Source organism: Cryptomeria japonica, chromosome 8 (genome assembly GCF_030272615.1).
Source record: "Cryptomeria japonica chromosome 8, Sugi_1.0, whole genome shotgun sequence".
NCBI classification, from domain to species: domain Eukaryota; kingdom Viridiplantae; phylum Streptophyta; class Pinopsida; order Cupressales; family Cupressaceae; genus Cryptomeria; species Cryptomeria japonica.
Genome location: NC_081412.1, coordinates 512,681,677 through 512,704,579, shown reverse-complemented (window position 1 = coordinate 512,704,579; position 22,903 = coordinate 512,681,677). Strand labels below are relative to the sequence as shown.

Sequence of the window (22,903 nt, the reverse complement as noted above, 5' to 3'; positions counted from 1 at the left end):
ATATATATATATATATATATATATATATATATATATTTAAAGTGAAGTGAATAATGAAAAGCATACAAATGCTCAATGAGGAGGATGACGTCTTTTATTGTTAAGAATATACTTGTAAATCACAAACATTGTAAAAAATCGCAAACATAGTAGCGATTCATTCATGATTTAATGAGTTAAAAATTATTAAAATGTGCAAGTTTGAAAAATGTAATGGATGAAAAAAATTATATATGGAAATGCCTATATGAGGTGAGCTTAGTAGGCTATATATTGATGGTTATCTTTGATGGTGAGAGACAACACGTGATGAAATAAATAGTCTTTCCAATCAAGTAGAACTTCATTATTGATATTAATTCAACTATCATATCCCTAATAAGCCTTCGGGGTTTTCACATGGACTTGAATTTCTTCAACTGTCATGCCAAAAAATAATTGAGTCACTTCCCTAGCATGGCCCATCAAGTGGAGAGGCATGGCATTTGAGAATAGTGATAGCAAGTATCTAAAAAATCTAGTGTTGCTTAGAAAGCTATGAAATATGGCCCTCATCGATTCAAGAAATTATCTAGCTAATTTCTATTGTTGAGGTAAAGGCTTAAGATGTGTCTACAAATGGAGAATTCTCAAAATTGTATCAATAACAACCATTTCAAACTATAACTATCGATTAATGAGACAACTCTAAAAAAGAGTATTAGAATTTCTAACCTCACTTTTGAATACAAAGTCACCTTGGTTATCTTAACTACCTATAGTTGTTCCTGCAATGTAAAAAACTCATGTAAATGTTAATGACATCAAGAGCAAAGAAGACTTTGTATCTACAAAGCATGTGACATGAATATATATAATAAAAAATAAACAATTTTTTGAGATGCTTGTATCTTGGTGTTGAAGATAATCTTGCATGAGGCTTGCATGCTTGGTCTCCATGTCACTAGCTTGCTTGCATGACATACACTTTAGTAGCTACAAAAAAATGGTTATGAAACCTTAGGGACACGTTTCTTTCTTCTAAGACTCCAGAAAGAAGTGATATAGACACCTTCGAGATAGATACATGGGAAAAGACAACAACAATATAGTAAAACAAAATAACACAATACAAGAGGGTGAATAAAAAAAGATAAGATAAATGAATAAACATTCCATGTTGATGCCTTTGTCATCTTATAGAAAAGAGAAAGTGTAGATAATATTTCAATATTTGTACATATAGTTGAAATTTAATATAGGTATTTGTTTCACCAATATAATGTCACCTATCACTTCCTATATTGGCCAAAAACTTTCAATATATTTATTTTTCAGATGGGGGTGTGAAATGATTACCTAGACAATGTAGTGAGAAAAACTCTTTCATGGCATGCCATGGTTGAGCACCTAAAAGAAACCATATTTCTTGCATGCCTCCATAATTTGATGCATCATTCTCTTGTGGTCCTCACCAATTAGTACACTCAAGTTGATCACAAGGATATTTATGTACAACAAAGTGTTGATGACCTTAGTGGTCAAAGGAAAGAGACACATGTATAGTCTTAACAATTATTTGTATCTGTTACCTTAATGGATCACATAATTGTGATTGCAAACAGTTCTAATGATTGGTTTATTTTCTTGCATTAATCATTATTTTGATGTCTTACAATTTTGTAGGATTAAATTTTAGAGCTTGATACAAAAGAAGCTTATTGACTAACAAGCAAAAACTTGAAATAAGTAATTATTTAGCCAATATAACATTTAATAAAGATTAAAAGGAAGTGGATAGAGAAATACTTTCTACGCTAATCATCAGAGAGAAAAATACATGTAAAATGTAATCTATCTAGTAATTTTAAAAGAAAATGTATACACAAAATAATATCATGATAATACACTATTTATCTTATAAAAATTCATCAAAAAATCAAACCTCCATATCTCAAACCAATGTATTCTTAATAATCCAATTGCAATACATCCATAAGATTAAAGTTTCATTTGAGAATAACCAACACAAGTCCATTCTTTTTACAACACAACCTCTTAAAAAAAATAACATCATATTACATCTCCATCCTAGGCACCAATATATAGAAAGCATCCCTAAAAAATGACATCCAAATCCCTATGAGGATTTTTAATGCCCAAATCCCATGATTAGTCAACATACTAATATTATAACATTCCCTTACACTATCATAATTTTTCATAACCAACTCACCAATTTTGACACTCCATTTTGGTTCCATTATCTCATTTATGGTGTCTTATGATGTGTCATAATATTGGTCAAGATTGCAATGTAACTCCCCTATAGTCAATGCTCTCACACATAATATAATTTATCATAAGTAACTCTCATCTTACATTGTCAGAAGATGCCCTTATACATCATGATGGTATTAGATGGTCTTACAAAACATTGCACACATTGCAAAATATCGACATGTGGAAAATAATGCCACCTCAAAGAGGGACACCCTCTTGTCCATGAGAGAAAAAAATAATCAATAAGTATAACTAATTAATAAACATGGAATGTTGAAATTCAAGGTCGAGACACCTTTCCCAACAAAGAGTTATATTTCAATAGAAACATTGTAATGTCATAAACAAGAACAATTCATTCATTCGTGACAAGGTATCATAATCAACCCCCATGATGGATATATTCCACTTGAACCCTTTGAAGAGTTAAGAGTCAAATAATTAATCGTGTAGATAAATAATTAGAATTTAGCTACCATTCTCAAGTTATTAGAAGCCTTTATGAGATTGCTCCAATTCAATAAGTTATCCTAAATATTTCTAAACGCTAAAATTGCATGCCACTTTTATTTAGTTTGTGTATTTTATTTTTTTTTATCGATAAAAGGTCAAGGCCAAAGAATTTTATTAATTTAAAAATAGATAGATTTACATTTACACCTCCATTCAGTGTGGGCGCCGGTAGGAAAGAATGGAGGGAAGAAAACCTCTGGTCTAGCCCAGATCCTTAAAGGATCAGAAAAAATTAAGAATGCGATACAAAATGGAGATACAAGATCACAAAGGGAACTTGTCCAAAATAATGAAGATTGTATGTAGAAATCCTCTGTGTAAAGTTGAGCAGCAAATTGCCCATCTCTTGGGGTGATCCTGCCATTTGTGGGCGACAGTTCTTGCTATTCCTGAAACACAGGGTTAAGCATGCTCTACTCCCTATGCTGCACAAAATCTTGAGAAAATCTCTCACTAGAATGTTAGGAAAAGGAAAACCGAACAAGTCAACTTATACAAAATATCATACCTGCCTGGATGGTCACCCTGTTAGGATACATAGCTCAAAATATTAGTCTCAAAAAATCTCTAGAAACATAATGCGAGAGTGATTACCCATCCAAGAACATAAACTCAATAAACATTAACGAGGCAAATTCCATAAATATTCCTGCAAAGAGATCGCAGGGAGCTACCATCTTAAAGAATATGATTCGAGAGCCTTCCAGGCCCTATTTGAGTGTCATGGGAAGGCTTTAAGTGAGATAAAATTTTATCAGGTCGACCCTCAATCTAATAATATGATGTTGGAGATTACTGGGAAGAAAGAGGAATATTGACATATGCATTTGAGACTGATTTAACTTAAAACAGAGAGAACGGGCAGGAAAATAGGAGACTATATATGAATATGATTATATAGATGTGAGTCTAAATAAAATCCTAATATATAAATGAATATGTTGATAAATATATATAAAAATATAAATACAAATATATATATATATATATATATATATATTGTATATGGTGAAAATGGATAACAATAAACAACAATATTGAAAGGCTAAAATGAATTCAACCACCAAACCCTAGCCTAACAATGAACAAAGATCCACCATAACATATGAAGATAACCTAAGACAATGCAAAATAACTCAAAATCACAAAGATTATACCATCACATGTCCAATAGGGTTTTGATCTCCATTCTTCCTATCTCCATTGATCTTGCTTGATATATTTGCTCTCAGATTTTAATGTGCACAAGAGCTCAACAAAGAACGGAATGTAGTTGCAAGTAGGATCGTAGTGTAGTCAATTGCATAAAAGATCATTAGCATGTGTCATTAGGGTTAGACAATGAAGAAAGCATCTCCTTAAATAGAAGACACAATAGGAAATGGAGGGTTAAGATTGAGAGGTGTAAAAAGAGAGGTCGGCTAGGATTAGAGGGTAGGTAAAGGAAATAATAAAATAATGAAAGGGGTAGGTAGTGTATGAATTAAGAGATGAATGACATGTGTCATAGGTGGAAAAGGTTAATGAATTAATTAAATAAATAAAGATTTATTTAATTAATAGAAGAAGTGGGACAATTAAATAAATAAAATATTTATTTAATTTAGGAAAGGGATAATTTAAATAAATAAATGTATTTATTTAAATAAGAAATAAGGCTAGAAGAGGATAAATGAATTAATTAAATAAATAAAGATTTATTTAATTAATAGAAGAATTAGGCTTAGATAATTAAATAAATAAAATATTTATTTAATTAGACATGACAATTTTAGGTGTCTACATATATATATATATATAGACACACACACACACATGTATATATACATGTACATGTATATATACATGTACATGTATATATACATGTACATGTATATATACATGTACATATATATATATATATATGTATATATGTATGTATATATGTATGTACATGCGTATATATATGTACATGTACATGTGTACACATATATATGTGTGTGTGTGTACACATGTATATATACATGTGTATGTATATATGTACATGTATATATACATGTGTGTATATATATATACATATATGTATATACATATATATATATGTATATACATATATATGTATATACATATATATATATATATATATGTATATACATATATATATATATATATATGTATATACATATATGTATATATATATACACACACACACATGTATTTATACATATATATGTATATATACATGTGTATATATATGTATATGTACATATATATGTATATACATATATATACATGTATATATATGTGTGTGTGTGTGTATACATATATATACACACACATGTATATATATGTGTATATATATACATGTGTATATATACATGTGTACATATAACCATGGAAGGCCTAGAAACCCTGAAGGTGGCTGGGGCCGATCATACACAGGGAAGAGGATGACACAAAGCATATACACAACTTAACAAAATTACGAAGCTAAGTTAAAGCAACCTAGAGACATTATAGCCTAAAAACTTCTTAAGAACAAAACAAGAGACAAAACATCAAGAAAGATCAAAACTACTCATAAAGATCCCCGAATGCAAAGACCAAGCTGCTAACCTTCCAGAGGGATCTTTAGTCCTTCTAGCATAGATAGCGCAATGGGCTATCATTCATAATAGATTTTGAATTAAACATAGATCCTACCATGCCCTAGTTTGTGTATATTTTGATGATAAGATAAAGTAATGTAAAAAAATACTTACAAGATACTTTTCCACTAAGTTTGACTCACAACTTGACTCCTATCTTTGTTATTCTACCCCAATTTACAACTATTTTTATTCTTTCTCTAGATTGAGATCACCAATTTATCCCTTAGATGATTTCTAAGAATTGTGTGATTGACCCAATTCAATACTAAGGAGTGTTGAAATGATCCTAAAATCCTTAGGTTTTTAATTCAAATTCAAATTCAAACCTTCTTGCCCCTTCTAATAGTCATTATGAGCTAACCTAACATGTGTTTCATGTGACATGTTGCTATTTCACTATGTTTAAAGATATTAAGTGTACAATTAGACATGTCTTTTCGTTGAGGCATTGAGAAAGAAAATTAGAGCTCACACTTCAATTTTCAAAGGAAATGAAGGAATTAGGTCCACATCCTCATCATATGGGTTAGATCTACATGTTTATGAATGTTGACTTCAATCTTTCTCTCATTAATTTAGTCAATTAAAGGGTTTGGCCTATGAGAACCCACTTACATATTAAATTAGCAAGCTCCTCAAAGATGGGCATCTCTAAACATCATCTTCACAAATTCAAATATCTAGAAGGCAAAGGCAAGCAACTTCTCAAGTGCACATTTTATCAAATCTTTCCCATGGGTCTCATACTAATCCTTCTTGACGAATTATGTTTGCAACAATTTTGATTGACCCCACAAGACCTAAAAATAACACAGAGATTTTTTTATGCTAGATTGTACTCTAAAATATTTAAACTAAAGAAGACAATTTTATAATAGTGACCAACTAATTCAAAATTTAATATTAGTCATGTTCTTCATAGAATTAATCCTTCTACCCTCTTATATAATTATCACATTTCTTTTAATTTAATCATCAATTTTAACTCTTTTATCTAAATTAATTATAGTTATTTTATTTCACATATACAATTAAACTAGATAAGTTTATGCATTCATTTATTTTAGTTGTAATATTTTAAACTAACATTAAATTTAACATATTATATATCTTTTTTATTTATTTAATATTTATATAATACATTTATATCTGAGTTAATAACATTAATAAAGATTTATAAAAACATCATTCATTATTTTGATAGGACTTAACATATACATGTTATATTTAATATAGTGTTGTAAGGAAAGTAAATCATTTCAGGTTGAGTACATAATGTAACTAAATTCATAAATAATCAATCTAGATAAACCAGTTAGGATTGTTAATAATAAATGATAAATTATTTGTGACAATTAAATAAATTTAAAGAAATTTTTATTTAGATTTCAATGATGTGAAAGAGATGTTTAAGATGTCAAGAATAAACTTGACATAATGTTAAAATTTTAGGGTTCAATTAGACAAATGTCTTAGAATATGCAAGTTATTTGTGTTTTGCTTTAGTTTAGATTCATATATATGGTATTCAATTGGTGTACAAAATAGTACACACGAGAATGAAGTAGCAAAAAAATGACTATTAAAACTTTTGTTAATTTTCTAATATCCAAATTTTAATAAGGATTGACAAATCTTACAAACACCTTTGAAGAATCTATTGATGGAGGACAAGAAGCAAGAGCACAATAGACCTAATATACTACTATGATGTTTTCATAAATACTCATGATAAATGATCTTCAATGATTCTTAGGTTATTCTTAATGATTTTGGCATGACCTAAAATGAATGAATGGATGTCTTTAAATACAACCTTATAGCATACAAAATATGCACTAGATCATATCATAATGACTATTGAAAAGGTTAAAATATACATTTAAATTTAAAAAATTCAAAATTTAAGATTCAAATTTATGTAGTAGAAATAACTTAAATAAAATAAGTATATCTTTTATTTTGAATAAAACTAATAAATGAAGAACGAAAGAAAAACTAATCTTTAAAATAAATGATGATAAAATTGAAATATAATATTGTCATAAACCAAATTTACACAAAAATATTAACACGGAAAAAAAAAACATACCCAAATTTACTATTTCTATGTACAGATAAAACTATGCATAAATATGTGCCTTAAAAATATAAAAGTGCAAGTTGAACAAGACGGTGTAGAGGCAAAAATAAAATAAAATATATCACATTAAAAAATGTGAAAACAACCGTCAAATTTAGGGCACGTGTTAGACAATGTCCGTGTAAGCACGAGTACGACCATTGCTAAAGATGTTCGGTTAAATAAAAATAATTTAATTTTTAATTGAAATAATAACAATGAGACTTTTACACGCTTCTTTTTCCAAAGTTTTTCCATGGGAATAAGGAAAACTTTTTTATTTAAATTAAAGTGGAAGAATCTAATTCTCAACCACTCAAAAGTTTCCTATTATTATTAAGTTTGTAGTCTATTTTGGCATCTTTCTTTTTATGTGTACTTTGATTTCATTGGAGTATTGTTCATGACAAAAAAAATTGTCTCTTTTGCTTCCATTCTCCTTCCTTTAGCTTAAGTTAAACGGTAGATTTTGATTGTGAAATGAAAGGGAATGGAATATCCCATCTAATCTAGAGGACTTCATATTGATTTGAACATTATAATCTTTGTATTTTTCTTTTTCCAATTAAATTTTATAAATTGTTGAAGTATATAAGAGTTAGAGTGTAAGCATCATTGAAGTGTCTAAATCTTTTAGAGATTGTGGGAGTGTAGGTGTAAGAGTTTGAGTATAAGTAATGTTTAAAAGTTAGGTGTTATTTTAATGGAATTATTATGTTGTAGATCATAAGAGAGAATTTTTAATGGAGTTATTAAGAATTAGCCTATAAGAAATATGTGGAATTAGAGTATAAAGGTTTTAATATTTAGAGTATAAAGATTGCAAACAGTTTAAGTATAGCATTTGTCAATAAATGACAACATCAAGTTCACTAAAAGTTAGAGTGTAGAAGTTGTATAGAGTACAAAAGTTGTAAATCTTTTTGTTGAAATGTGGCGATTGATCAGCAAAGTACTGTACACTTAGCACGTATCCTTGCCGGGGTCCGGGGTCGGGCTGGGCCCCGGGCAGGGGTTCGGGGGCGGTAGCCCCCAAGAAAATTTTTTTTTGCCGTTTTTCGTTGATGAAAACCGACATTGTAATAAACCCCTAAAAAGGCCGACTTTGTTTGTTGCCCTAAAAACGCATGTTATAAGCGGTTGGGATGCTTAAGGCATTGTAAGGTTGATGTACTATTTTTGCTGGATAATAAGAAAGATTGGACGACTGTGTATGGTGGATGTAACCCATTCTGGGTGAACCACGTTAAATCTCTGTGTTATCTGTGTCCTGTTTTATTTCTTTATCTTTTGTATTTAAATCTGCATATAATTGTTAGTTCATATTTGCTTCGGATCTGCTTGAAACCCTAACACTTTTTATACATAATATTTATTAAGAGTTATTCGAGAAATTAATTGAACACTTGAATGTTAATGTAATAGTGAAAAATGTATATCTAACACTTTTGTCTCTGTATGCAGGAAAAGCGGGTCGATAGAACTCAAAATGCGAAAAACGGAGCTCTATGGAGCCTTGCTCACACACCCATAGGACTTCTTGGTGCAAGCTATGGAGTTATGAAGCATAACTCAGCTTCCCAAGGATGGTTCCATGGTTCTCTATCTTGCACGGTCCCTCAAACCAATGTTTTTGCTCTCAGATCACTGAGCAAAATGGTTTAGGGATGACAAATGCAAGAACGAGGGATGCTTTTGTTGATTTTAATATGAGATGCATCCTAAGCTATGCATGATTCTAGAAATGCAATAAACTAATTATAAGATGACAAGGTTAGTAAACAAACTATCCTAGCATACTATATTAGTTCAATGATTTAAGCTATATGATTAGGAACATACTCTAAATTAGCATATTTAGATTAATTCCTTTTTAAAAGAGAGGCTAAATGATGAGCATATATGAAATGTGAAAGCTTGAATGTATTTGAGCATAAGTATGATACGAAAGACTTGGATCTTTAAATGGAGGAATGAGAGCTCTATTTATAGCAAAAATAGGGCAATGGATGGCCAGGATTGAAAGGTTTAATCAAGGATTGAGTTTGAAAGTTGGGAATCTATGTTTGCAATTGGCACCAATGAAATGGTGACAAATGTCAACATAAGACTAGTCGAGAAAAGGGGTTGGAGACATTAAATGCCCGAGAAGACCTCAAGGTTATCTTAGGGGGTAAGGTTCAAGCTTAAGTTAAGATTACCCATTGGATTAAGCTTTTATCAAAGGATAAACCCTTGTGCAAATAATTAAGGGATAACCATGGTCAAAGCAATGAATGCTTGATGAGACCCTTGGGTTACATGGAGGTTGAGTTTAGAGAAAGTCTCTAATCATGCAAGGGGGTTGATTTAACCATTAATGGTTTGTAAGAGAAAGTTGTTGGAGACTTGGAGCCTTTAATGGTTATTGAAGACTTTGAGGGTTTGAGAAGTGACTTCCCTTTGTTTAGGGATGTGACAAAGTTTAGAAGATGGGTTAGGTTAATTTAGAAGTGATTAGAAGAGTCTAGAAGGGGGGTTAGGAATAGGGTTTAGGAAGCAAGTGGGAGATGTAGGATTTTGCAAGTGGATGGAGGGATAATAGGATTTTAATTGAATAAAATGAATTTCATTCAATTTGGTTGCAATTGGGGAAATCAAATAAATTAGATTTATTCAATTTAGGATAAACTATTTAATTAAATTTGAATTTAATTAAAAGTGGATAGAAGGGATTTAATTGAATAAAATGATTTATTCATTAAATGGTAAAAAGAAGTCTAGAGAATTTAATTTAAATAAATTGAGTAATTTACTGAATTTAAATAGAAGAATGTGGGTGATTTAATTAAATTAGATTTCATTAAATAGAGAAATGAACATAAAATATTCATTTAGGAATATGGTCATTTTTATACGTCTACAGTCTCTATTTTTGGACTCATCTTGATTTCTTTGTCTCAAGTGCATAAGGTCTAGTATACAAGTGTTGCATTTGTGGGTTAAAGTTTTTGATTATAAAGCAGCCAAAACAAGGGGGTTGACCTGAAGACACAGAAAAAAAATGCTATCAACACACACACAGCTGCCTAACGACAGTCAGCCAATCCCTACTTTAGTCCTCAAAAACAAAAACTGTCTACCGCTATATTTGTGGGCTAAAGTTGTCAAATAACACAAACCTTGATAGATTTGAAGTTACTTCACTAATCCCCAATCTATAGTTTTATATCTATTTACCCTAAGTTATTTCTATGGTTGTACATTTGACCCCCAAACTTGCAAAATCAATTTTATTGTGAGCCAAAGATGACGCTTTCTAATTAGTTCTTATTTGCTGGATGAATATGTATAGAATATTAAAATTGGTGTTGTAGGGCATTATATAAAGGGACAATAAATTTGAGTAATCTAGGAAGGATTTTTAAGGAAATACAATAGACATCATCTAATGACATTGCAACATCATTACAAGTATTTAGCATCAAAATTAACATTGATAAAAATAGATTAGACACCAAAAGTGATCTCTAATAATACATATAATAATATTTCTCTTGAGGACTTATTACATACTTTACCTACATATATGGACACTAAACAAAAGGATTTAAAAAAAAGAATTAAAATGTTCAACCATAAAAAAATCTTCTACATGATAGAATCTATTAATGGTTGAAAACATGACATCATCTTTGATTATATAAGGCTTCCACTTAATTTAGTTATTAATGAGCACTTCACTTTACACAATATGGTGAAATATGGTAATATTAATTTAAAATGTGCTTTGGTCAATATATATCTATCCATTTTCTTCTTTGTATTAGATTCATTTTGATAAATTTATCCTAAGTGCAATGGTTAGGTTTTACCTTTCCTTATATTGGGTCATTTCCACAAGGAGCATATTTGAATCTCAAACATCTAAATTCAAATTTAATTATGAGCTCAAGCCAAAGCATTTGTAATTAGTCATTATTTGATAACTTGATTGTAGAGTATTCAAATAGGTACACTATGGTGTTGTGTAAAGGGACACACCCTAGTTCATTTGAATCATCTAGGAAAGATATAAGATATACATTAAACCATCATTTGATAGCATTGCAACATCATTACAAGCACTTAGTATTAGCATCAACATAAATAAGAATGCATTAGGTTGAAGTATCTTTGATCTTGGTTAAAACCATGATATTAGGTCCAAGATTTGGCTAAGAAGAACAATCCTTACACAACAAACTCCCACAATATCTATGAATACCATCCTTACGCATTGCAAGTTGAGATATCTAAGGTGAGTGAAAAACTAAAGATTAGAAGTATACACATTGAATTTAGAAAAAAGAACAAATTTACAAATGAGAAATCAATTTAAAAAACATGAAGACCATATTTACAACTATGAACTAATTGCTACTATTCAACTCTAAACACCAAGAATGATTGTATCATTTTTTGTAATTATTACTCTTAATTAAAAAAAAAACTATGAGAATGACCTAAATAACATATAATAAAGTGTGATTTTTCTGTGGACAGGGATGGAGGAAAAGTCCAGAATCAACTTAGTCAATTGGGAGGTGGTGTGCAAACCTAAGTACATGGGAGGCCTTGGGATCAGAAAAATTTCAGACCTAAACAAGGCTTTGCTGACTAAAATCGGTTGGAATCTTATGAAGGGCAAAGTTGACTGGTGCAAGATCATGAGGGCAAAGTACTTTAATCACACGCCTTCTTTCTTCAAATGAGCTTCCACCTGGGTCTAAGATATGGAACAACATTGTCAAAAACAAGAAGTTGCTTAAATAGGGTCTAAAATGGCAGGTGGGCAATGGTGAGAAGATTAGATTCTGGGAAGACAATTGGATTGCTGACAAACCCCTGGCCGCTTCCCGCTTCAATTGCCCCATGGGAACTCTCAAGGACTCACTAGGTCCACTAGTGATAAACTACATTTCCCCCTCTCACTGTTGGTTGAAGCTTGTTGATGGGCTGGGAAATAATACTCATTGGGATCATTTGGTTGGTGAGTTACAATCCCTTCTTGAGAAGGTTAGGATCCCCTATTCCACTCACTCTGATAAGTTTGTTTGGGCTATGAATCCCTTAGGGTCTTTCAGTGTTTAGTCAGCCTACAATCTCCTGTTCACACTTGTGAATGATTGCCACCACTGGAGAGAAGTTTGGAACTCTTAGCTTATCCCTAAAATCAACTTCTTCTGGTGGACGACTTTGCATGGGAAGATCCTTAATATTGATAACCTTAAAAGGCGAGGCTTCCTTCTTGCCAACCAGTGTGTCATGTGCAACTGTGCTGAGGAAAGCATAAATCATCTTTTTATCCATTGCCCCTTCGATTCTGCGGTTTGGCACAAAGTTTTATAGAAATTTGATATCGTGTGGACCTTCCTTGAAGACTTGCAACAGTTTATCAACAACTGGAAATGCCCCTCTGCCCACCAGCCGATTAGACACTTTTGGAAACTCATCCCTCCTCATATTTGTTGGCATATCTAGAAGGAAAGGAACAACCAAATCTTTCGTGGAACGAGTAACTCTGCTGAAATGGTGGTTGGCATAGCTGAAAAGATCCTTAGGGAGAACGCTCCGATATGTAAATGGAAAACTCCACAATCAGCCCCTATGGCGATGGATTGTAATTAGATTAGAACATGGATTATGCCAAACAACTTCTTTCAATATGACAACTCAAAGAAAATGGAGAGGCTTAACACTAGATGGTCGATTTCGTCCTCCTCATGGCTCAAACTTAACTTTGATGGCACTGCTTGCAGTGGTGTTGCGACGGGAGGAGAAATTATTAGAGATAGCTTGGGCAACCTGATTCTGGTGTATGAAGGGAATTTCGACTTTGTCTCGAGTAACATGGCTGAAGCCCTTGCTCTCTTTTGGGGGCTTAAATTGGCCCTCGACATCAATGATAAAAGGCTGATCATTGAAGGGGACTGTAAGCTGGTTATTAAGGTGGCTAAAGGAGTTGCAGGGATTAGCTGGATGATTAGCAACATTATTAAGGACATTTGGTCCATGATTATCTAGCTTGAGGAATTTCAAATTCAATACATTTACAGAGAAGGTAACTCGGTGGCTGACTCTCTGGCTGCGACGAGCCTTGAGTTAACTAGTATGAGGTGTTGGAGACACCTTGATTCTCTTTCTGATAGACAGAAGTCCCTAATTGGGAGAGACCAAAATTTCTCAACATGCCAATGATGTGTTATGTCCTTTTTTACGAGGGGTTGTTTTGGCTCGTCTGTGCTAACAAGATTCAGGAGGGAAATTCAAATTCAATTTGGGTGGGCTACACCAAGGTGGCTTCTGGTGGCCCCCACCTTCTCCAGTGCATCGATCCAATGATGACGTGGCCGACCACTGATAGTTGTTTTACAGAAGGATTAAAGTGACAACTTTTAATCATTAACTTGATTAACCGCAACAAGTACATCATTTATCACTATAACAGGAACTTAAGATTTCTCAATAATGAAGATCTTTGCAAGTTGGTGGATGAATTAAGAGGTGTCCCTTCGCATGCTTACTGGAGCTGGTGGACACATGCCTCAGGAAACACCACTAAAGATAATGATTGTAGCTCTCACCTCAACTTAGCTAATTCTCAATCGAGTATTTTTATCTTCTGCTTTGGCTTTTTTCTGTACATAACCATTTTCTGGTTCGCACTGCATCCCAACATCACTCTGGAGGAAGATATTATGGGGGGAGATTTAGTCCGTGTTGAGTTGGACACTATTGACGATTGTTTTCACAATGAGCCCTACGTTTGGATGTACGCCAATGAAGGGGGCATCGTCTCGTTCATGGACGCCATGACTGGGTTTGACGAGAACCTCTCCATGCAGTTTGTTAGTAGCTGGAATGATACGAGAGTTGTTATGAGAGATATATCATTTGTAATCAGTGAGGACGTCATTGCCCAGGCCACGGGTCTTTCAACTGAGGGAAGGAAGTGGAAAAAAACCAGCAGGATCACGGATGAGACCAGTATGAACTGCTTCTACAGAAAAGATGAGGAACCTCTCAAGATGCGAGGGGGCTTCAACAGGGAATGCCTTCCATACTCGTGGAACCGGGTGTGCAAAATCATTATGAAATACTTTACCCTGGAGGGAAGGTATGGTGTTTTCTATTATTACCATTTTTCGTTGCTCAATCACTTTTGCAACCATGATTCTATTTCTTTCCTGTTCTTTTTACTGCACACCTTAGAGTCTACTGTCAAAGATGTTCGCCATTGCATGACTCAAGATAGCAATTACACCATCCTCCACTAGGGTCTGATGTTTCGGCTTTACAACTTCCACAGGGCCCTGTGTCCCCCTAAACCCACCTCTGTTCAACCTGATCCCTCCATCCAGGACCCCCCTGCTGGTTCTAAAAAAGGTCTCAAAAAAACCTATTACGCCTTGTCAGTCCCCTGACCATGCCCCTCTCATTTTCCCCAAAATTGGGGAGAAGAACAAAGGCAATCCTTCCACTGCTAAACCCTCCTCCAAGAAACCCAGGAAAGATCCTAAAATTCTGTAAATTGAGTCTAATGCAGAGGATGGTGTGACCTCGAGAAGATCCCACAGGTTTGCTGGAAAACCCCAAATGAAACAAATTATTGTTAGAAAGAATTATGTTAATGAGGAGGAGGAAGACTCTGAGAAAGCTGAAAGTGATAAGGTGGAGGATGAGATGGAGGCTACGGAAGGCTCATATTCCTCTAAGCTGGGTAATAAGGCCCCTAACTCTGAGATAAACAAGGATGATAATAAAACCGCCTCCCCTTGTTCTAACTCTTCCCCCCCACACATCTCTGAGGAGGATGGAAGAAAGTTTGAGGGCGAGCAGACTGCTATTGAAGGTGGGGAGAAGGAAGAGGTGGGGCAGTGTGCGGGTTGTAATGCCATCTCTGAGGACCTGAATGGAGTGAAGAAGAAGCTGGAGAATCTCGACTCCCATGTCGAAAAAATTGGGAAATTCGCCATAAAGGTAATGCACTCCTCGACTACTACAATGAGCCTGTTGCATCAGGAGAAATTGGATCAAGGCGGGCTGGAAGGCGAAACCACGAAGGAACTGTTTGAGTTCCTTGCTGAAGATTGGATTGGGCTCATGCTCTCACAACACTTGGGAGATGGAAAACATGTTTAATGGTGGAAGTTGTCCCTTTTTGTTATAGTTTTATTTTTTGGATCGGTTGGATCCCTTTTAAGTTTAAGACTCTTGCTACTTTCCGTAGTTATTATACTATGAACAATATGTTGTGCATCTACTATTTAAGGGGCTATTTGGACGAGATTGGTTTCAATCTTGGGTTATCCAATAGCTGTAGGTGGTTTTTGTTTTTGATGTTTAAGGTAGGGATTGGCTGATTGCTGATTGTCTGCTGGTTTAGCTCTCTTTTGAGGCTTGCTGTTCTTCCGGGTCAACCCCCTGTTTTGGCTGCTTTATTATCAAAAACATATAATAAAGTAATCAATAAAACAACAACTATCTAATAGAATTTTATATTTTAAATTGTAATGAAAAATCACAAAACTCCATTTATCATAATTTATTTAAAATCAACTTAAAAGCTAAATATATTCATTTTTTTCATTAATAATAATTTACAAAAATATTTACATAATATTATTATCTCAATTCTAATGTCGAAATACTTTATTATGAAGTGTTGTCTTTAATAGACAAGAATTAATCTACAATAGTCATCAATAATAATTATATATAAAAGTTGACAAGAGTTAAAGTAAGATTCTCTTGAAAAATTATAATATAAGATTTGCCAAGAGTTTAAAGTATAACAATTATAATATTTTAAAAATACAATATCGAAACTTAAATAATAAAAACTACAAGAGTAATTAAAAAATTAAACTAAATTATAAAAATTAAAAATTTATAAATAATAAGATAATTTATATATAGTTTTTTTCATATTTTATATAAGGTTGAATTTTAAGACATTAGTTTTTATAATATAATCTAATAATTCAAATTGGAGTTTTTGAGTTACAAATTATGGATTAAGAAATATTTATTTTGTCAAGATTAATGTGGATACAATTCAAAGGAATGACAACCCACAATTCAAAGGGATGATAATCTACAATTCAAAGATATTACAATCCCCATCTCATTCCTTTGACATGAGAAACCTACGATACAATTGAAAGGGATGATAATCTACAATTCAAAGATACAACAATCTCCACCTCATTCCTTTGACATGAGAAACTTATGATACATTTGAAAGGGATGACAATTCCAACCTTATCCATTTGACATGAGAAACTTACAGTGAACAAAATTTGATCATAATGAACTCTTTTGAAACCATATAAGTTCTATCTTTTTTCTTCAAGTGTTCTTTTTCATCTAGATAATAGTTCATAGAGTGTGACCCAAAATGTTGATAGAGAAGTTTTTGCAATTGAATCCAAAAACTATAATCACCATGTAACTTCTACAAAACTTATAACAAAATGCACACTTTTATTTTTTAAATTACTAAAACAATCATCATCTCCATTATAATAAAAAACTATTCAAACTACCCTTAAAAATGAACACCAAAGTAGATGGTCAATTTACCTCTAAACTATCAGTTACTATATAAAATGCTAGATTTTATAACATTTTTAAGAGTTTGTTCAACATTCTCTCTCTTAAAATATAGAGCAGTGGCTAATTAGGGTTTATTAATTGCTTGAAACCCTGACTATTGTTTTTTGCTGCTGTCCATTGTGGACTGTTTGGATTTTGTAATTTTAAAATTCTAACTCAATATAAAATCAAAGCTAAAAACCAATCTCCAAACATTTAACCATTAAAACATTTAACCTGGTCAGAGAAAATGAAAAAATCTTGCATTCCCACATTCAAAACCATTTTTTCTGGTGTTCAAGCATAAAGAATCTTTTTGCTCAGAGGTTTCCAAAGCTCCATTAATTTTTAATCCTAGATAAGCGTCAACATCATTAAAGTGTGTGCCGCGTTCTTGGATCCCGCGGTATAATGTTGACGCCAAAACAAATAAAAATCGAAGGACAGAGCCTTAAAATTGTACGGGTATGACTCGACTTAAAAATAAAATAATTATTCTGTTCAGACAGCCCCAAAAATTTAATTAGTTTACCTTGCAAGCATGGTAAAAAAATCCCATGACGTTGCCTATAATTCTCCGCATCTATCCCTTCACTGGATCTACCTCTTGCTGCTGCAGCAAAGGCCTTCATGGTTTTTGTAGCAGCACTTGGGAAAGTCCCAGTGAGAAAGAGGGCAAGCCTATGTAAAACGGATTTTGTTTGGGCGGGTTTAGGGATTTGATTCAAAAATCAGAAGGAAATTAATACCCAGATAATGGGTCAGAATCTGAGTTGTAGGGTAGCCAGTGAACAAGCCCTCGATGTCGCAGTACAGGAGGGGGATTTGGCTATAGTTGAGGCTCTGCTTGACAAGGAACCCGCTTTAATCAAACATTCTACAGTTTTCCAAAAACTGTCTCCCTTGCATATAGCTGCTGCCAATGGCCAGATCACAGTATGTTGTAGATTTATGTCTTGATATTTTTGGTTATGTGGATGGATTTTTTGATTTGGTTTTTGAGTGTAGTGATTCATCGAGCGGTGGGTGTTACAGATTTTGTCAATGCTGCTGGACAGGGGCATGCACACTGATGTGTTGAATAGAAATAAACAGGTGGGTGTTCAATCATTGGAGGTTTTAGTTTCTAGGATTTGTAAATTTGGTGTGTTGTGGGGGATGATTCATTAGGTGGACTTTTTTTTGGGTGTGCGAGTGCAGACTCCTCTGATGATGGCTGCAATGTTCGGGAGAGTTTCCTGCATTGAGAGACTCCTGCAAGCTGGTGCGAATGTAAGTTTAATGGGTGTTTATATTTTTGTGTGTTTTTGTTTTCAATGGGTGTGTGTTTCTCTTTCATGTGTCTTGGCTTGGGTTTTGTTTTTCATGGGTGTTGAGCATCGGTGGTCTTCTTTGTTTTTTTTATCAGGTTTTGTTGTTTGATTCATTGCATGGGAGGACTGGCCTGCATTATGCTGCAAATTATGGGCACACTGACTGCTTGGAAGCTATTCTTTCGGCTGGACAGTTAGCCCCTGTATCAGATTCGTGGTGAGTGTTTTATTGATTTGTTTCCCCTTCTTCTGCTCCCCTTGGAGTGATCTGATGATGCTACTGAGTGGTCATGAGTCCCTTACAATGGAGTATGCCACTGTTTTTGTACACAAAATCTAGTCTTTTCCAATTAAAGGTTACTGGTTGAAGATCCATGGAGCCTTAACTTCCATAGACAATAGATCCAAAGGATTACTACTAACAATTACAAAAAACGGAAATATAAAATATGGTTCCCAGAGACAATTGTTTGCAATCTCCACCACTCCGGGAACTATGTTCTTGAAGATCATTCTTGACAATCCTCAATGAAGAAGAATTAGGGCCTTGATAGTCCCCAAGATGGAGTATACGACTTTCTTTTGTTCTTGCACTCGTAGAACACTACTCTTGCCAAATGGTCATCCTTTGCCAACCCAGGCCATCAGTTACAGATCTATGGAGTAAGCAGTTCCATAGACATTGGATCCTAAGAGTAATTGCTAGCAATCTCTATTAATGGATTCGCACAGTTTTTGCCTAAAAGACTCCATTACCCAATACACTGGAAACTGGCTCAAAGATCATAGTTGATAATCCATACTTATGACAGATTAGCGCTTTGACAATGCTCCTTAATGATATATACCACTTGCTGTTCTTGCGCAAACGTTTCCTTTGCTAAAACTTTCATCAATTGTAGATCTATAAAGTCATTACTAGCATCGTTAATAGATCTTCAGGAGCACTGTCAACAACCCTAGTAATGGCAACTTCAGCGACCCCTATGTATTTGAAGACCATAGTAGAAATTCCTCAGTAATAGAGAATTAAGGCCTTGACAATCCACAAAAACGGGGAAATGGGACCTATGCCTGCGATTGCAGAGCTGTCAAAATTCTCAGACTTACGAAATACAATGAATTTCTCAAAGATCACTTCTAGCAATTCCAGTCTATGAAGCAGGTTAACAAGGACATTGAGAGCAACTTCAATAGTGGGGACTGAGAGTCAATGTTTCCAAAATGTGAAGTAGGACCTATGCCTATTGCATACCATAGATAAACCATTCATTTTCTAAGATTTCATATTGTTTTTTGTGCAAGCCTGAGATTGGTTAATGAATCTGCAGGGGATTTGCTCGGTTTGTAAATGTTAGAGATGGGAGCGGAGCCACTCCACTGCATCTTGCCGCCAAGATGGGACATCCAGATGCTGTTCATTTGCTGCTAGGAAATGGGGCTTTAGTTTGTGCATCTACTGGAGCTAATGGGTAAGAGGCAATCCATTGAATCCAAGGTTGGAGAAGTTTTTGTTATTGCCAAGCCTTTGTTTCACTGTTGGACAAGCTTCTATAATTGCTACAATCTCACTTGCAAAAGGCTTATAAACTCGGACACTGAGCAGTTTGCTATACATGTGAAAATCCCTTAAGAGGAAAATCTCTAAAATATTTACCACATACATAAAACCTTGCTTACATGATAATCTGTAAAATATCTTCTCGAGAGACTTTGTTGAAAGCATTTGCTTTCATGAACAGCATGTTTCTAACATGTGAAAAATTTGGAAAAATTTGCATTTCTAAGTTTCATAATGCATGATGACTGCCAAGTATCTTACATAAAAAATGGAAAAAATGGCAAAGTTTGCATTTCTATGTTTTGTCTTGCATGATGGCTACCTTACCAGGATATTATCTGACCAACTAATCTTGAATGTTTTTTCTTATAGACGGCCTGGGAGCACCCCTCTGCACTTTGCTGCTAGAGGAGGCAACTTGGATTGTATTCGGGAATTGCTAGCTTGGGGTGCAGACCGAATTCAACGAGATTCGTCAGGGTAAGATCTTGATTAATTTTGTTACTTCACTAATATACCCTCAAATTTACCATATTTTTATTATGCTTATGGATATAGCTGCATTTAATTAGAAAAAAACTAAAATGATCCAGCAAATGCAAGGGTGCCATGGGGTATTTATTATTTTATCTTTCTTGGCAGGCGCATACCTTATGCAGTAGCCCTAAAGTTTAAGCATAGAACATGTGCAGCATTGCTGAATCCTGGTGCAGCGGAGCCATTAGTTTGGCCTTCTCCATGGAAATTTATAAGTGAACTCGATCCTGAGGCGAAACACTTACTGGAAAAGGCCTTGATGGAGGCAAATCGAGCAAGAGAGAAAAACATATTGTTTGGATCTGCCTCTTCAGCATCTTCTTCTACTGATCAAGAAGACAACATCGATGATTGTCTTTCTGATGTATGTTCATCCTTCTCATCTCCATAGAATTAATCGTTATTTTGGATGAATTATGCCAATATTGGAGTTAAAATTATGATTCTTTTTTTTATCTAAATGCCAATAAATGGATGCTGAAACTGATCATATGTTATGCCAATCTGCAGGAGAGTGAGAGTGGAGTTTGCTGCATTTGCTTTGATCAATTATGCACCATTGAAGTTCAGGACTGTGGCCATCGAATGTGTGCTCTCTGCACATTGACATTGTGCTGTCACAATAAACCAAATCCTACTGTAGCATCTTCTTCTCCTCCTGTCTGCCCTTTCTGTCGCAGTAGTATAGTACAACTGGTGGTTGTCCCTGCAAAAGAGGCCAGTGTGGAAACAGAATCTTCAAAAGTGCACAAACCAAGACAGTCAAAATGTCTCAGTGAAGGAAGTAGTAGTTTCAAAGGACTGTCAGCAAAAGGATCTTTTGGAAAATTAAATGGAAAGGGATCCGGAAAATATGCTGATTGCAGTGATTGGATGGATAAAGCCTTGGTGCCCGACTTTTGTGAAAGCTGAAATTTGTGCCTATGCTACATTACTAGTGCAGTCGTGCATCTCCAGGATGTTTGAGGCCTTTGATTGTAAACGAAATGAGAACCTGATGCATGAATCAAATAAGTTCTTTTGTATGACTCGAGAGCAACTTGATGAGTGAAACAAATGCTCACTATCTAGACTGAGATATACGTCTTTGCCATGTAGACAAATTGAAGGTAAGACTAAGTTGTATACAAGCAGAAGTGCAATGAAAAGATTCACGGGCTTTCAGAGATTGGTTTCTTTAGTTTGAAAATGGTTTCCATATATCCTGATTTGTATTTGAGACGTACCCTTTTATTTCTGTAGTTAGCGAAGCTATAGACACAGAAATGTTGTACTAGAGGTAGAATCGTTACTTACAACTATTAAATGGAAGAATGTTTTTACTGGGAGGATAATTGTCAGCATCGCCTGTGATTATAAAAATGTCTCCTTTGCTTCTTGTTGAGATAATTGGTTTCTGTGGAGATCTGAACATTTATTTTAAGGTAAAGTTACTTTGATTAATCTAAGGTTATGTTGTTTTTCGCATATTTTAATCAGAAAACATATTTCATGTTGAGGATCAGATAAAATTTAAGTGATATCTTCTACAGTGCATTGCCTTCTATTTGGCTTTCCTTTGCTAGATATGGAGAGACCACTTGTGGCTTCTCTTTGCCAGATATGGAGAGACCACTGTTGGGAAAGGTCACTTATCAAAACTAGACAAAAAAACATTAATGATAGATATTAGATATAGTAAGATACAGATTCCAGTTGTATTGCAACTGTAGTAGTAACATTTTATATTGTGTATTAAGTTATAGAGCAGAGGCATACAGTGAATCCAATAAAATTGGCATAGGATGTAAGATAAAAAACAGTAACGAATCATTAATAGATATATAGGTTTATGACAAAAGTTCCATTATTAGGAAACTAGCATGATTTGTAAACCAGGTACCAGCTAACAACTGAATATATGCAGAGGCAGCGTCTACATGCTTAAAATTCAACTTTAAAATTAGCCCTAATCAGGTGAGCATAAAGTGTACTGCCTTCAAGAACAGATCTAGCAGAGTCGAAACTCTTTGAGTACCAATTGCATTCATAGTTGCCAATCCCAAATCAATACTGAAGTTTATACCCATGTAATTTTTACCAATGCATGAGTGACTTGCAAATCATCGTCGATTCATCAATCACAAGAAATTTACTGATTCCACAAGAACATTAAGAATAGCACCTTAGGAATGGTAGGTGAGTAGGGATGGTACCAAATGCTGCGGTCCAGCCATAATTTGTTTTTCTCTGATTACCAGACTGCTGCACCGAGTCCTCCACAATTGAATTACAAACAGTCACTGGGTTTTCAAGGATCTTAATGCATGGAGTGACTGCACTTGGAATGGTAAAGGTCGAGGTTAAA

General features: G+C 34.0%; 1 protein-coding gene across 1 annotated transcript; it reads left to right on the top strand.

Moving 5' to 3' along the window:
• The first annotated feature begins 17,611 nt into the window (after positions 1 to 17,611).
• Positions 17,612 to 21,884, top strand: LOC131047790 (E3 ubiquitin-protein ligase XB3). Its single transcript, XM_057981575.2, has 8 exons — positions 17,612 to 18,081; positions 18,181 to 18,240; positions 18,346 to 18,417; positions 18,554 to 18,675; positions 19,790 to 19,930; positions 20,392 to 20,499; positions 20,662 to 20,920; positions 21,067 to 21,884. Exons 1-8 carry the CDS (start codon positions 17,902 to 17,904, stop codon positions 21,466 to 21,468), a joined length of 1,344 nt encoding a protein of 447 aa, XP_057837558.1. The 5' UTR covers positions 17,612 to 17,901; the 3' UTR covers positions 21,469 to 21,884.
• The last annotated feature ends 1,019 nt before the right edge of the window (positions 21,885 to 22,903 follow it).